The sequence below is a fragment of the Nelumbo lutea genome, chromosome 6 (assembly GCF_056320005.1).
Source record: "Nelumbo lutea isolate HS-2025 chromosome 6, American lotus-T2T, whole genome shotgun sequence".
Lineage (NCBI taxonomy): Eukaryota > Viridiplantae > Streptophyta > Magnoliopsida > Proteales > Nelumbonaceae > Nelumbo > Nelumbo lutea.
The window spans coordinates 68484652-68500422 of NC_142689.1; the positions used below are offsets into that span (position 1 = coordinate 68484652).

General features: G+C 39.8%; 2 protein-coding genes and 1 long non-coding RNA gene across 3 annotated transcripts; all 3 read right to left on the bottom strand.

Moving 5' to 3' along the window:
* Positions 1 to 643: 643 nt before the first annotated feature.
* Positions 644 to 4187, bottom strand: LOC148849463 (DUF241 domain protein, putative (DUF241)). The gene is made up of 4 exons (XM_088951417.1): positions 4013 to 4187; positions 3236 to 3297; positions 1501 to 1585; positions 644 to 1383 (listed from the first exon to the last, which is right to left on the bottom strand). The coding sequence occupies exons 1-4, from the start codon at positions 4185 to 4187 to the stop codon at positions 644 to 646; spliced, it is 1062 nt and encodes a 353-aa protein (XP_088807543.1).
* On the bottom strand, positions 2776 to 12398 carry LOC148849464 (Tetratricopeptide repeat (TPR)-like superfamily protein). Its single transcript, XM_088952259.1, has 3 exons — positions 10442 to 12398; positions 9755 to 9841; positions 2776 to 3297 (listed from the first exon to the last, which is right to left on the bottom strand). Exon 1 carries the CDS (start codon positions 11893 to 11895, stop codon positions 10459 to 10461), a length of 1437 nt encoding a protein of 478 aa, XP_088808385.1. The 5' UTR covers positions 11896 to 12398; the 3' UTR covers positions 2776 to 3297; positions 9755 to 9841; positions 10442 to 10458.
* A 142-nt stretch (positions 12399 to 12540) lies between these two features.
* On the bottom strand, positions 12541 to 13993 carry LOC148849465 (uncharacterized). The gene is made up of 2 exons (XR_016101377.1): positions 13609 to 13993; positions 12541 to 13011 (listed from the first exon to the last, which is right to left on the bottom strand). It is a non-coding gene; the product is annotated as an uncharacterized LOC148849465 (long non-coding RNA).
* Between the last annotated feature and the right edge of the window lie 1778 nt (positions 13994 to 15771).

The window sequence follows — 15771 nt, forward strand, 5'->3', positions numbered from 1 at the left end:
GTGTAATTGGATACTTGTCACATGCTGAATGGACAATTTATATCTACTGCTCTCAAGTCTCAACTGGGTTCAAGACCTCCTTAATGTTGGAGAATAAAAACTTGTTCAGAGACCAAACCTAACAGCTTAAAATTTTAAGTGTAAGGGTTCTTCGAGATGGTATCAAAGCCTGTTTTGTTTGGCCACATGATCATGATCTAGTGTTTGATCCTCGTTGCCCCATTATACTTAAAGCCCAATGGATTTTTGTATGAAGGAGGGTGTCAGAGAATAAAAATCTATTCAATGACCTAACCTAACACCGGTGTTAAGTAAGATTTTTGTTGAAGGGTTCTTTGAGAAATAATTATTATTATTATTATTATTTTGCAGACATAACCAAAACCAAAAGATTCATGGTTTTGTATGCACCATCATAAAGCCTCTGTTTGGAGAAAGAGTTACATTCTTATAGCACTCACACGCGCAATAAAAATAAAAAGAATTACAGGATTGTTTAACGGTTGAAACTGTCGATATTAATCAAGAATTAATCAGTGACTCATTACATCTGTTTCTATGTTAAAGTTTAATTATATATTAATAATGGGCCGGGTGACTGCCTGTGGGAGGTCTAATGGATATGTAGACCAAATCCCAGTCCTTAGTTATTGAGTATGTTGAGAAGTGAGACTCTGGTTCGTATTAATCGTCTGAACATGCACTCTAAATCAAATTCTAGGTCTTCAATAGCAAGCTCCAAAGCCTCCAATCGTTTATTTGCAGTCTGAACCCCAATAGCGTCCGTCTTTTCACCACGCCAAGTGTTCCCATGAAGGGCACACAGAGCTGTATTCGCCCTCTCCACCTCATTCTCTTCCACTACTGCACTGCCTACTCGTCTCGCCCGAAGACACCTCGGAATGAAGGAACTTCTATTTGATCTGGACATGAAGGATAAGATGGACTCCACGATAGAGATGGTGGTCACTCGTACTTGTCTTAATATGCTGACAACCGCCACGAGATTCTGGTCCATTTCCGAGAGTGGCAATGACCCACATTTGTTCATCTTCTTCAATGCTTGTAGACACTTGATCATCTCCTTCTTCATCTTCTTTCTGCAGAAGTTGTAAGCCCCGATTTTATCATCCAAATCTGGTTCTCTGGCGCTCCTTCTCCGCAGAGTAGAATGAAGATCTTGCAGGTGTTCCTTCACCAGCAACAAGACATCCCTTGTGATGCTACACACGTCCAACATTCTTAGAGATCCTTCAGTGACCTCGTGAATCCATTTCTCGTCTCGATGGTGGACTAGTGCTTGTTGGGTAACGGGCGATTGAAGCAGATCATTAGCAGAGTCATGCAAGCTTCTAAGCGCTTCGAAGTTGTGGCGCAACATCTCTAATCAAGATTATTGCTATCGAAAATAAATCGGCAGGAACAACAATGATAGATAAGAATGAAGATGAAGTCTGTAGTGGGCTCCTGGTTAATGAATGGTTTCCTGAGATCTATCACCAACTTCCCGCTCCTCTGTTTTAAAGAGAAGAATTCTGAATAGGATGTCGGATGTTGGATGTTGAGGAAAGGACGACGAACTCTCCTGAATACGAAACTGGTACGATTAAGTCAATAACAGCGGAGGGTAGAGGTGGCCAAGGAAGGAGACACGAGGAATCTTGGGAGACAGACAGAGAGAGAGGGATTACGTTGCCGTTCGCTCAAATGGGAGAGGGGTTGTTCGATTCGATCGATCGTATTCGTATTCGTCATCTGTGTGGGCTTGAATAGAGATATAGCAGAATAAACATAAACGAGTGAGATGCAGGGGGGTGCCAGCTTGTCATGTCTTCATAGCACACAGCATTGTTGAGTAACATAAACACTTAATTAGTGTTAAATTATTGTGTAATTAGATGTAACGTAGGCAACATGGATTGTTAGGGGTGGAGAGAGGTATGTAACCTTTTAGGGAGGGACATGGGACGCTAACACGTGGCAAACTAGCCAATTGGATAACCGCACAAGGGAAGGGGGTCAAAAGTCAGAAGGGGGACACAATGAGATTGTGCACGAGGGAATATATATATATATATATACATGTGTAGGAGATGGGATCACGTACAACTGTACCCTGTTGCAATTTGCAACTCGGAAGCAAAACATTTGATGATTTTAAGCTGAGATTAAGATTTCATGTCTGTATTAATTATAATATAAATTGCTTTCCAAGAAGATCTCATAAAAGTTCCAGGAGATGGGGTATTAACGGGCTGAATGGACCATGTGTTTAACCTTGCAGTCCAGATGAAATCTATATTTTCATATTCTACTTGGACATCTCAATTGATGTTCAACCATTCAGATCGAATTCCAAATTCTTGTCTAAAAGACGCACGGACCCCCAGAATTAGAACCTTGTTTTGCAATTTGCATGTTCCAAATGATGAGGTGGGATTTGTGGAGTCCCCTCTCCCCAGCAATAGCAACCGGCCCACGGTGAATCAATGGAATGACTATGTATATGTTAGCCCAAACAACACCAACGGTAAAAGCCTACAAGGTATTTCATGAATCCTGAAACCATTAATTTATGAGGTTCATGTTCATTCACCTTAACGCCCTTAAGACCAGATTGGGTAGCACATTTACGAAACAAGATTGTAATAATTGATTTTCATGTGGAGTTTGTGTGTACCATAGACACTGTAAGAAAGAATATAAAAGCAAGGGAAGAGGGACTATTTGGCCCTCCCCATTCTGTTCTACATCGCGATCTCTGATTGTCAGGAGTTTTATCATCTCAATTTTATTTTATAAATTTGTTTTCAACTTTTTTTTTTTTGCACCTCAATGTTCACAGCAATACATACATATATATAGTACATTTAATTGACAAAAGCAAGGATATTTTTTATACATATGACTTAAAAGGTGCTAGAAAAAAGGATAAAATAGACTTTCAAAAAAAATTAAAAATCGTCTAATATTTTGTCAACTGACGGTTTATTAGTGGGGGAATGGAATAGTTGACACTCCAACTGTCCCCAAAGAAGTTCCCTCACAAGTCTGCTGACTCCAAATGCCCCTTGGATTCAATTATCTTTGGTAATTGTTGGGCTTCAGTTTAATACAGATTGCCCCAACGTTTGAGATGGTTCAAAATGGATCAGCTTAGCCAAGGGATGTGTTGCAGATTCTCAATAGGTAAATGCAGGCGGCGAAATCTGCCTGGACTTCAAAACTTCGTTACCTTAAAGGTGGCGAAGGCTCCAAAAATTACAAGCTCTTGTTCATCAGCATCATAATCTAAATCTGGAATGAATTCAAAATAACAGAAGATCTATGAGTCTAGTATAAGTCAATGCTGTGAAATTAATCTTCATGGGATGTAAAGAAGAAGAGAAAACATGGTGTTTAAAATAGCAAAGTATAGTTGCAGCAAATCTACTGACAAAACAGACTGATTAAATCATAATCCTAAGTTTTCATTTTAGCTTGCCCCTAGCTCTTCCAACATGTTACTTCTTCATGCCATTTGAACTATAAACCTTAAATCAGAATCCTAAGTTTTAAGACTACATCAATTTATTAACCAAAGAAACAAGCAACCATACTGAAACAATTATCAGTTTCTAACTTCATAAAAACAATATTCAACAGTTCAACCACCACCCAACAAATAAAGGAGAAAAACGTTCTTGAATTGTTCACTGGTAAAATCTTGGATCAGATGAATGAGATCCCAGGTCAAGTCTGAGGGGGCCCACATTGTGCAAGAAAGTGCCAGAGGGTAGGACTTAGGTCTGCATCCAGCCTACCACTCCAAAGACCTCAGAAAGCTAGGATGAGCATTGGCTGAAGGTCCTTTTATTCATGAATCATTCCAATCATTCAAATCATTAACCTGCCCCTTTTGATGAAGATGAATCTTTCTTCTGACCGTCTCATTTTGCCCCCTATTCTTATGCAGTTATGCATATGTCAACATCCTGTCCCTCCAATAGGAATATCTAAAATCATTAGTTACCCACTTGAGAACCCTCCCTTTCCATTTCTGCCCCTTCCTTTAAATCTATCTGAGCTCCACCAGTTGATTCACCACCTGTTAATTTTTGTCCACCAAATATCAGGTGTTGCTTTACTGATCTCACCACTTCACTCTTCAACCTCTCCACCTGAGACAAACCTGATCGGCAGGTCATTTTCTCTTCCTCTTCCTATAATCTCATCTTTTTTTGCATTTTTCTTGTATAGGTAAGATATGTCAATATAAATACCAAACACTGTGGAAAGGTAAAGCCCCCTTTACAATAAGATACTCGCATAAGCATTGTGCCTCGTTACTGAAACCCCAACTAAGATTCAAACACCATATGCTCTTATTCATTACAAAAGAAAAGGCGAAAGGTTCAAACTTGTGCTGTTTGGTCTACCTTTCCCAAGACATCAGTCCATATTTTCTTATTTTTCTTTTGAATAGTTTCTATATTCCTCTCTTAATAGGTTGCAACAGATGGCAAATGCAATCAGATTCCAGAGAATGGTTATCTCAACTTGCTGTAGTCCTTTATTAGCCACAATACTATCAAAACAGCCATTGATCCCGGGACAATCACAATCCACAATCTACCAAATAAATTAACAAATTGGTTCTATACTTTGAATAAGCAAGTGGGGAACTGATTCTAGCAAGAGTTAAACAATATGCACGGACTTTATAGGTCACAACCCCTTGAGATGAAATGGTCAGATACATGAAAAGGCAGACATTTGTCACAATATACTCATTTGATTAAATGCATTAACCTGATTAGTTTTGTTTTTTCTTCAACCGAATGCAATGTTCTTTTTTTACTCATTCCTGGCCATTTTAGAAAAGGTTCAATGTAAGCTTTGGTGGTGGAAGATGTGAAATCAGGTACTAAGATCTGAGTTGTATTCATGTTATTCCCTTTCTTTTATCTCCAATACCAGTTACAGGTTGAACATTGTTACAAACTTGAAATACCTGCTCGTGTCTCTATGCTAAGCATTTTTGTTTCCTATCAAAATATGTATCAACAAGATTGATATTTTAAATAACCAATTATAAAATATCTTGCTTTAAAATATTGTATGCATTACTCGTTCTTATGATGTCAGTACTCAGGAGCTGTAAAAGCTAGATTCTAATTACTCCAGTTACAGTTTGATCATTGTTACAAACTTGGAATGCCTGCTCATGTCTCTATGCTCAGCATTTTTATTTCCGATCATAATTTGTATCAACAAGATTGATAATAACCAATCTCCAATCTAGGCCCATCTGTTCCAAGCTGGATAGGTTCCTGTTCTCCTTGGACTGGGAAGAACATTGGGGAAATCTGGCATCTAGAGCTCTCCCTAGGGTGACCTTTGATCATTGACCCATAGTAATTGGCAAGGAGGAAAGGAGTGGAGGCCCTACCCCGTTTAGATTTGAAAATATGTGGCTACTTCATCCTGGGTTTACCGAGAGAGTTAGGGAGTGGTGGTATGAATGTAACCCAATAGTGGAATGGGAGGGGATGAGATTCCACAAGAAATTACAATTTTTGAAAGCAAAGATTAAGGAGTGGAATCTTTTAGAGTTTGGGAGGCTAGAAGAAAGTAAGAGAGCTTTGGTGGACCAAATTGAAAGCTTGGACTCTAGAGAAGAAGGGGGAGAACTTGGAGAGGGAGACATTGAACTTAGAAGAGACTTGAAAAAGCAGTTAGAGGACTGCCTACATAAGGAGGAAATTTGCTGGAGGCAAAAGTCTAGGTGTAAATGGCTGCAAGAGGGAGATAGGAACACCAAGTATTTCCATTCTTTGGCAGATGGAAGGAGGAGGAGAAATTTTATATCCAAATTTGTAGTAGATGGAGTAGAGCTAACACAACAAGAGGAGATTGTCGGGGCATGTGTTGAGCATTGGCCAAATGTAAGGAAGGAAGGTGGAGTTCATTCCTGGGTTAACAATGCCTCTCCTGTTAGGTACTACCTAACTTAGGGACTCTTTCGAGGGAGCCTGCCTCTTGAATGAGAGAGAGAGAGAGAGAGAGAGAGAGAGAGAGAGAGAGAGAGATTGTATTCCCAAATCGATAATCCCCTCCTAACCTCCTTTCCTTATTTATATATTGTTGTTACAATTCTGTTATACCAGCTTCTCCACTTGTCCAGCCTACTTGTCTAGTTTGTAATTTAGTTTGTTTTAGTGGTTGGCTGTTAGCTACATTCTTTAAAGGCTGGTGTGGCCTTTTCTTGTACACTTGTATTCCCTTTATTTGTGTCCCAACATCTCCTATGAAACTCCTCGAACACCAGCAGAGGGTCATCTTTCAAAATATCCCAACAATCCTGATAAAAAGCCATTGTGAATCCATCCGGCCCTGAGGTTCTTGTTCTATCCATAGAAAACATAGCCTCTTTGATTTCTTCCAGCTCAAACCTTCTTTCCAGCCTTCTCAGCTTTGATTCCAAAAAAGAAAGAGACCTCCCACCCAAAGGATTTCAAACCAATCAATTTGGTTAATAGCCTATATAAGATTATTGCAAAGGTGTTGTCTTTAAGACTGAAGGAGGTATTGCCAGACATCACTGCATAAAATCAAGGAGCCTTTGTGAATGGAAAACAGATTATAGACCAAATCCTCGTTGCTAATGAGAATGTAGAGAGTTTTAAGAAGGATAAAAAGAAGGGGATGGTGTGTAAGTTGGACCTGGAAAAGGCTCATGATTTGGTGGATTAGGAGTTTTTGAGGAAGGTTATGACTAAATTTGGGTCCGGGGCTAGATGGTGTAAATGGATCATGGGTTGTATTCGGAACTGCCATTATTCAGTGCTAGTGAATGGGACAGTGGTAGATTTCTTTCCAGCCATTAGAGGTATAAGACAAGGAGACCCCCTTTCTCCCTTCTTGTTCATTCTGATTGCTGATGTTTTGGGGAAGTTGATACACAGGGCAGATTCTAGGGTCTTATCAGAGGATGAAGGGTTGGAAGGGAGGAAACACCCCTCACCCATTTACAGTTTGCTAATGACACAATCCTATTCTTTGAGCAAATGTCATATTTGAAGGTGAACTTTTGGAAAAGTTGCGTAGTGGGTGTGAATTTGGAAGAGGGAGAGATTAGGGAGTGTGCATAAGTGCTTGGGTGTGAAGTTTCGGAATGGCCTTTAAATTACCTTGGATTGCCTCTAGGTGATAGCCCTAAGAGAGAGAGAGCTTTTGGAACCCAGTGGTGGAAAGATTTGGAAAGAAACTTGCATCCTGGAAGGATTACACAGATTAAGGCCACGCTAGCAGACTTACCCATCTACTGCATGTCAGTATTTAAAGTCCCATTGAAGGTGTCTAGTAGGTTGGAGGATGATGAGAGACTTCCTCTGGGAGCTGGGAGAGGAAAAGAGGGATCATAGAGTTAGATGGGAGGTGGTGACAAAGAGTAGAAGCTGTGGTGGGTTGGGACTCGAGAACATTAGAAAAAGAAATATGGCTCTTTTAGGGAAGTGGCTGTGGAGATTTCCTTTGGAGCAAGAGAAGCTGTGGGCTAGGATAGTGACAAGCATACATGGGCTGGAGCAAAATGGATGGGATGCTGGAATCAAAGCTAGGACCACAAGTTCCTCTCCTTGGAAAGCAATTCATGATCTGCTACCAGTTTTCTCCCCTTACATCAGGTATGACTTGAATTCAGGTAATTCCATAAAATTTTGGGAACCGATTTGGGTGGGTTTTGTACCTTTAAAAGATCAGTTTCCTTCTTTGTATGCTCTTTCAGACCTTAAGAATGAGCCAGTTTCTTCTTTCATCACCCCTTCCTCTTCCAATTCTGGGCTTGGGTGGAACCTAGGTCTGAGAAGGGTTGTGAAGGACTCAGACCTAGACAGTATCTCGAGCCTCCTTGATCTCCTTGATAATGTCTTCTTAGACCCCTCAAACATGGACCCTAGAATTTGGACCCCTACCCCAACTGGATCTTTTTCTTGTGCTTCCTTCTTTGAAGTTTTAAGCCAGTCCATTGATCCTGTTACCCCCCCCCCTTTTCCCGATTAAGGAGGTTTGGTGCAGACCAATTCCTCCCAAGGTTGGTAGTTTTTGTTGGGAAGCCTATCTGGAAAGAATTAATACTTGCTCCAAAAAATGAGACCCAATAGTTGCTTGCCTCCTCATTGGTGTGTTCTCTGCAAAGCGGAGGGGGAAACTGGTTTCCACTTACTGGTATCTTGCCAATATGCAAAGTCTGTTTGGGAGTGGGCCTTTGCTCTCTTTGGGTGTAGCTGGAATCCCCCATCAAACATGCAGAGTCTATTCTCCCCTTATTTTTTCAAGTGGACAGTGAAAAGAGGAAAGATTATGTGGAAGGGATTAAGGGCTGTAGTATGTTGGTCACTATGGGAAGAAAGAAACTCCAGGATCTTCTCAAAAGTCGAGAGGAGGGTTGATGAACTGAGGGCCACAATTCATATTAGGGCTGGACAGTGGCTGAAATCCTTAATGGTATTTACAGATTACACAGTGAATGATATGCTGAGGAAGTGCGGAGAAATTGCAAACTGTTCGCAAAGCAAATCAGCAATAAGTGTGCCTTGGACCCCCCCCCCCACCTGCTGGATTCTTAAAACTGAATTTTGATGGCAGTAGTAGAGGGAACCCAGGACAGTCAAGGATTGGAGGTGTTTTCAGGGATGAGAATGGGGTCATTTCTACATTTTACTTGGGTCCAATTGGAGTTGGGGACTCCCTTAGAGCTGAGATCTATGCAGTTATGGAAGGGATACAGAAAGCTAAGGAGATGAATATCAGAAAAATCATAATTGAAGGGGATTCGGAGGTGGTAATAGGGTGGCTGAATAAAGATAACAGTAGCCTATGGAATTACAGTAATGAGAGGAAAAGGTTTAAGTGGCTGGTGAGGGAGATGGAAGTGAAGATGAGGTGGGTTCAAAGATCGGCTAATTCCTTGGCTGATAGATTAGCTAAACAAGGGGTAGAAAGGGACTCAATGTTTTGGGCCAATTTGTAAACTACTGTTTCCATTTCCTTTTCTTTTCTTAAGTGCTCTAGCTGTACGTGGAAGACAAGAGTGCTTGTCTTCTTCTTTGTAGTCATCTTTATCCTGAATTAATGAAATTGCTAATGAATGCATTATTGATCAAAATATAAATATATATATGCATTCCTTTATTGCATTCTAATGTGCCAGTTTTCAATAAGAAGGCTTACCTAAGATCAGCTCCTCTGCTATCAACACAGTTTACCTAAACCGATTAATTTTCAAAGCAAACAAACAAATATATATTTTCACTCTGAAATTACAGTTCAATAAATGCAATCTCCAACTCACTCTTTGAATAATACATACATTCTAACAACTTAGGTACAGTAAAAACTATCCAACTCCTTTCAAGTGTAAGTGTGTAACCATGAAAGAGTCCAGTTGTTCAAATACCATCTTCTTCTATTATTTCCACATTAGTTCAACACAAGCACATGTAATTGGTTATGCATATTAGCTAAGTAACATATTGTTCGAATAAATAATTGTCCTTTTGTTCACAAATACACCGTGTAAGTAATACCTTTATACCATGAGCTCCCACTATTATAGTTTACATACCAACAAACTCTTCAAGACCAATCAATAACAACACCCCTTAAATGCCTTGTATCTGCTTGGCCTGGCTAATGTTTGTAAAGGGGCAAAGCAATTATAGTAATATTAACTCTTCAATTTCTAAGAAAAATATAACTGAGCAAGACATACCTTTGGTGGTCCAACAATTAAGAGCCGCCTCAGTAATGGTGCTGAACTCATAAATCACATGCACAATCAAGCTGGCTAATTGGCCACCTTAAGCAAGAAGACATGAAAGGTTATTTGAAAAAAAAAAAAAAAAACATTTCTAGATACCATATATTTGAGTTTAGATCAATGATTAAAAAAAGGAAAAGGAAAAAAAGAAAATGCAGAGAGAGAGGTATCATTGGCAAAGCAGTATCTTCGCCCCTTTCAAGCAACTGTACTTCATTTCCTCGAAACAGTGAATGGGAAGAAATTTGGAATAATGGAATCATTCCTGAAAACAATGTTATCATCTTACATCCTTCCACCGTCTAAAGGATGAGACAGACTAAGTATTGTACACCACTTCCTTTGTATATACTTTTTTTATTCGGAAAGAAAAACAACTTCTACTCCCTTTACAATGGAGGAAAAAAAAAAATCAAGACCTTAGACAATCCCATAATTTGTTAAATATAGTTTATAAAAAAATCATAAGCAATACTGCATCTTGTCTTTGGAAGTTAAAATAACTAGGACAACCCATGCATGAACAGGATACGAGAATGGATTATCAGATATCAAAATTCAGCATGAAGTAACCTCTCATCAAGACAAAGTGAAAAAAGGAGATTGAAATGGATAGAGAATGGAAACAAACAAAATTACCGTATTTGTAGAATAAGCTAAGAAGCAAATTCTGGTCCTTTGAATTTCTTCAGCCACTTGAGGGTACTCTCTAATGTGGAATATGATACAACATCTGTGAGACTCTTACTCTGCACCGCATAATCAAACACCTCATAAGCTTCTGCAATCTTGTTGTCCCTACACAGTGCCCTCACAAGCGTAGCATAAGAAGCTGCCTCAAGTTTCATTCCGCCCGATTTCATCATCTTATACAATTCCAACCCTTTCTCCAACAACCGTGACTTGCACAATCCTTGGAGCAATGTATTATACGTACAGGAATTTGGACTACAGCCCTTCTCTTCCATCTCCTCCAACAGCTCCAGTGCTCCTAATGCATCTCCCTTCCGGCACATGCCATTCATCAGTGATGTGTAAGTAACCGTATCAGGGAAATGCCCCATTTCAGCCATAATATCTAAGTATTTCCTAGCTTCATCCACCCTCCCATCCTTCGATAACCCAAAAATCAAAGTATTATACGTCACAAGATCAGGTTCTACCCCATTCTCCTTCATCTTCTTATAAACCGCAATCACCTCGCTCCCACGATCCAACAAACAGTGACCCTTCATTATTGTGTTATAAAGAAAGCAATCCGGCTTAAATCCCTCGTCGTCGAGGACTCCGAGCAACCGAGTGGCCTCTCGGAGGTTTTTGCGTTTACAAACTGAATCGATTAAGATAGTGTAAGTAACGACATCGGGTTTCAAATTTACCGAATTTCGCATATCATCGATGAAATTGTAAACGGTGCTTAAAACCCTAGTCTTGCAGAGATGCCTAACAAGGAAATTGTAGGTGAAAGAGTCAGGTGGAGCGTATTTAACGGATAACTCCTTGACCAACTCAACAGCCTCGTCTTCGCGACCGATGGAGCAGAGTGATCGGACGGCGAGGTCGAGAGAGACGTGGTCTGGAGGGAAACCCTTTTGTACCATTAGGTCAAGGGTTTCGAGGACAGGGGAGAGGTCGTCGGAGGGATACTTGCAGGACAGGGAGAGAAGGATATGGTAGGTCGATCGATTCGGGGTGAAGGAGGGTTGTTTAGCGATCATGTGGCGCAGGAAAGAAAGAGAGTCGCGCGGGGTGGAGATCTGGGAGTAGGATTGGAGGAGGGCATTGTGGAAGCGGAGATCTAGTGAGGCCGGGGAGGTGGAGAGGATGGAGTTGAAGGTCTGTTTGGCGTCGGAGAGGTTTGGGGATTTGAAGATCATGGGACTAGGGTTTTGAGATGATGGGTCAGTTTTCTGACGAGAGGATGACTGTTTTTTCTTGTTGGCAGTTTTCTTTGTGGATGGGAAATGGTGGGGATGAGGGGTTGGAGTTACAGACGGGGAAGAAGATTCATGGGGAGGAATAGACGGGGGGTTTCTAAGTAGAGTAGTTACAGGGAGTCTGGCTGTTTTAAATGAAGGTGGGATTTTACCCATTCTTCTTCTTCTTCTTCTTCTTCTTCTTCTTCTTCTTCTTCTTCTTCTTCTAGCAAGTTACCGTTAAACGATGCTGCTATAGCCCGGTGTGGCTACGGTTTGTTCCTCTTCTTCTGTTGGCTTTGAACGATGCTACCATCGGCTGCTTACAGTCAGGTTCAGGGTTTAAGTGAATCTTTAGGGCTTTGAACGATGCCAATCTTGAACCCGCGCCAAACGCCGATGACAGTTGAGACGAGAGGCGCGGGTTCAAGATTGCAAAAGAGCAATTCGTAACACTATCCCGAAGTAGGGCTGTAATCGGTTCGGATTCACCAAAAGTAGAATTCAAATCCGATCCGGTTAGATGATTTTCGGGTATCGTTCACAAATCACAAGCTTATCTCCAAGTCTACGGTATTGTTATACATAAATACGATTGCAACTTTCCACTCTGAAAGAAGGTTACGGTCCAGGGTTGCAAGTCGGACTAGGTTGGATCCGATTGAGGTCAAACTTAAACCTACATCCAATTCAATGATTTTGGATGTGTTCGAGTTAGTCTAGTTTTTTTATTTTCTATTTTTTAGGGTAAATTACAAAGACTCCCAACTATGGGGTCTGTGACAAAAACCCTCCTGCAGTTTGTTTTGTGACAAAGACCCCTTTTATACTATGATTATAAGACAAAAACCCCTTCCATTAGTTTTTCCTTAAAATCCACTGTTATAATATTTTTTAATCCCATACTACCCTAATAATAAGAAAAACATTGTTCATCTTCTCTATCATTTCATATTCCCTGACCTCACAATACACAAATAGGATGGAAAAGGCAGCAACAAGGATGAAGTGCTAGTTTGGTATGTGGAAAACTCCTCCAATCCAAACCAACCAACATTTGGTTGACAGAATTAGCCCCAAGATTGCTGTTAACTCACTTCTTGGAGTTCGTTGATGGAATGTCCCTGAAAAGGCAGCAACTTTTTTCCAAAATGACGAGGCATGTGACATCTGCATACGATGGCAAGGAATCCAGAACCTTTATCATTGTCTGAACCAATCCATTTCCACGCAGAAAAAACACCGGAAGTGGTTTTGGTACCAATCGTTGAGATTTTGCTGGTGATCGGAGACCTTCCATAGAGAAATTAAGCAATCAAATTGAGAATGACAAGGAAGCAAAGGTTGAACTTGAAGCATTTCATCAGATCAGTGACGACGAAGAGAACCCCATAAACCTCAACTACGGTGGGATTTTGATAAAAAGAGGCATGGGCTTTGTTTTTCTAAAGGCAAGTTTTAAGTCTTACAAAGAACTAAAGAAATCTAGTAAAACTAGTTTTGTAATTTCTGAAACCAAGGCAAGTTTGAAGTCTTACAAAGAACTAAAGAAATTGAGAGTGGAAATGCAACGAAAACACAGGAACTAGTAAAGGAAGATTTCAAATTAATTACCAAATTCAATTCAAGAGAATTCTCCCTTTCACCTCCAAATTAGAACCCAATTTCTCAAACGAAAACGTACAGGAAAAGGCAAAAGGATAATCAAATAACGAAAACAAGCTTAAGTAATTCAACAGATCTCTAGCCTCAGAAGCAAATCACAAAGTCCAAGAATTCAAATTCAAAGAACTCAATAAAAAATAATGTTAACTAGAAACCGAAACAAGCACATGGTATTATAATTAAGAAAGAAATTTCAAAGCTAACGAATCAGTCAAGAAATTTTACCTGAACTGTAGCTGGCTGGGCTTGAGCATCAACGGTGACGATTGCAAACGCAGCAACACTTATAGTGCCCATGGTGTTATTGACGCCCCTCATGTCTCCTCTCGTTGATCAAAACTACCCTAATTTTATCGAAAAGCAATGGTTCTTCCCTCGCCAATAATGACCCTAAATCCAGCTACCCTGGTTCTTACGACTCTGGTAAAACCATAACTTCCAGATCAAGAAAGAACTCAATCACAGTAATCTGAATTTCGTACCAAAACCAACAAAAGATAAAAATAGAGAGAGAGAGAGGAGTAGAGGAGAAGAGAAACAAGTAAGGAACATTAATGTATAAAAGAACCAGAAAAGATCAAAGCAATCTCGGTCTTGACTCGTGGATGTCAAACACGCAATAACTTGGATTTGCAATTAACTATTGAGATGGAAAGCTGATTTATAGAAAAAGCCCTTCATTAGACTCCTAATTTCTTGTTGTAGCCTGCAGAGTGTAACTGTCGAATTCACAAAGGTATTAATGGAAGAAACAACAGTAATTAATAGCAACTCTAAGGCCAATTCTGTCAAACAAATGTTGGTTGGTTTGGATTGGAGGAGTTTTTCACATACCAAGCCAGCACTCCATCCTTATCGCTGCCTTTTCCATCCCGTTCGTGTATAGTGAGTTCAGGGAAGATCAACAGTGTTTTTCTTATTATAAGGGTAGTATGGGAATTAAAAATATTATAATGGTGGATTTTAACGAAAAGCTAACGATAGGGGTCTTTGTCTCATAGTCATAGTACAAGAGCGTCTTTGTCGCAAACCAAAGTACAGGGGTCTTTGTCACAAACCCCATAGTACAGGGGGTCTTTGTAATTCACCCTTTTTTTAACTTAGATGGTGTTTGCTTCTATGGTTGTTTATTTGAAAAACAATGTTAGCTCATCGTATGTAAGGTAGTGTTTGGCATTGATGACATTGCTCAAGAAAATGGTGATACACCAGTGCCACGTTGGAAAAATCGGTGCTCCAGAAAGCGATAACATGTTTAGAACTGTTTTTCCATAAAAAATGGTGCTCCAAACCACGTCTTGGAAATCGAGAAGGCGTGATTTGGGGAAATGCTAAATTCAACATTTTCTCAATTTAGAGCTCGTTGTTGCCGACGAGAACATGATGTGGCAGTGACGTATACTTCCTATAATGGGTACCAGTGTTAAAAAGAAATATGGAGCACTAGTACCAAACAAAATGTGTTGTTGTTGCCCCAGGAAACGTCCTACCTAGCAGCAACGTTTCCAAATAAAAAAAAAGACATTGTTTTCTTAGAAATGATGCTTCCAACCCGCACATATACAATACCGTTTTCTATATGCAGCATCGATGCCAAACATATACTAAGTGTTTACAAGCAATCGATATTTCACAATCAAGGTATAGTGTTGCTTGTAGTAGCGGTCCTTTTATATCGTATTAACAATCAAAATATGGTCAAAAGAAAAAATCTCTATTTGATGAGGCTTCTTCCTATACTTATGAATTCCATTAGACCCAAAAATGATACACTAGAAGAATCTTTTAGGTCTTTCAATATCAATAGGTTGATTGTTTCACTCCTGTATCTTCCAAAAGGGAACAAGATCTCTAAGAGTTGTTTCATGGATCTGAAAGAGAGTACTTAGGTTCTCCCAATAACTAAAAAGTGTATCATGCATGAATCTAACTGGGGTTCGCGGTGGTGGAGGAATAGGATTGAAAAAAAGAGGGATTCTAGTTGTAAGATATCTAATGAAACCATAGATAGAACTGAGATCTCATTTAAAGAAAAAGATATTAACTGGAGTTTCTTTTTGTATCCTATATTGATGATCCAATCCGAATGGACCATGATTGGGAATTGTTTGATTATCTTTCTCCGAGGAAGAAGCAAAACATAATCAACTTGAATTCGAGACAACTATTTGAAATCTTAGTGAAACACTGGATTTGTTATCTCATGTCTGCTTTTCGTGAAAAGAGATCAATTGAAGTGGAGGGTTTCTTCAAACAACAAGGAATTGAGTCAACTATTCAATCAAATGGTATTGAGCATGTTTCCCATCTTCTCGAGAAACAAGTGGAGTATTTCTTTGCAAAATTGTGCTCAATTTCATATATGGCAATTCTGCCAAGATCTCTTCA

Excerpts from the sequence above, each read along its gene's own strand:
- LOC148849463 (XM_088951417.1), bottom strand. The coding sequence starts at position 4,187 with ATGACCTGCCGATCAGGTTTGTCTCAGGTGGAGAGGTTGAAGAGTGAA. Across the intron at positions 3,298-4,012 it reads AAGGGAGGGTTCTCAAGTGG|ATTTAGATTATGATGCTGAT; the intron begins GTAACTAATGAT and ends AATTCATTCCAG. Across the intron at positions 1,586-3,235 it reads GAGCCTTCGCCACCTTTAAG|GAGAGTTCGTCGTCCTTTCC; the intron begins GTAACGAAGTTT and ends TTTCGTATTCAG.
- LOC148849464 (XM_088952259.1), bottom strand. The coding sequence starts at position 11,895 with ATGGGTAAAATCCCACCTTCATTTAAAACAGCCAGACTCCCTGTAACT.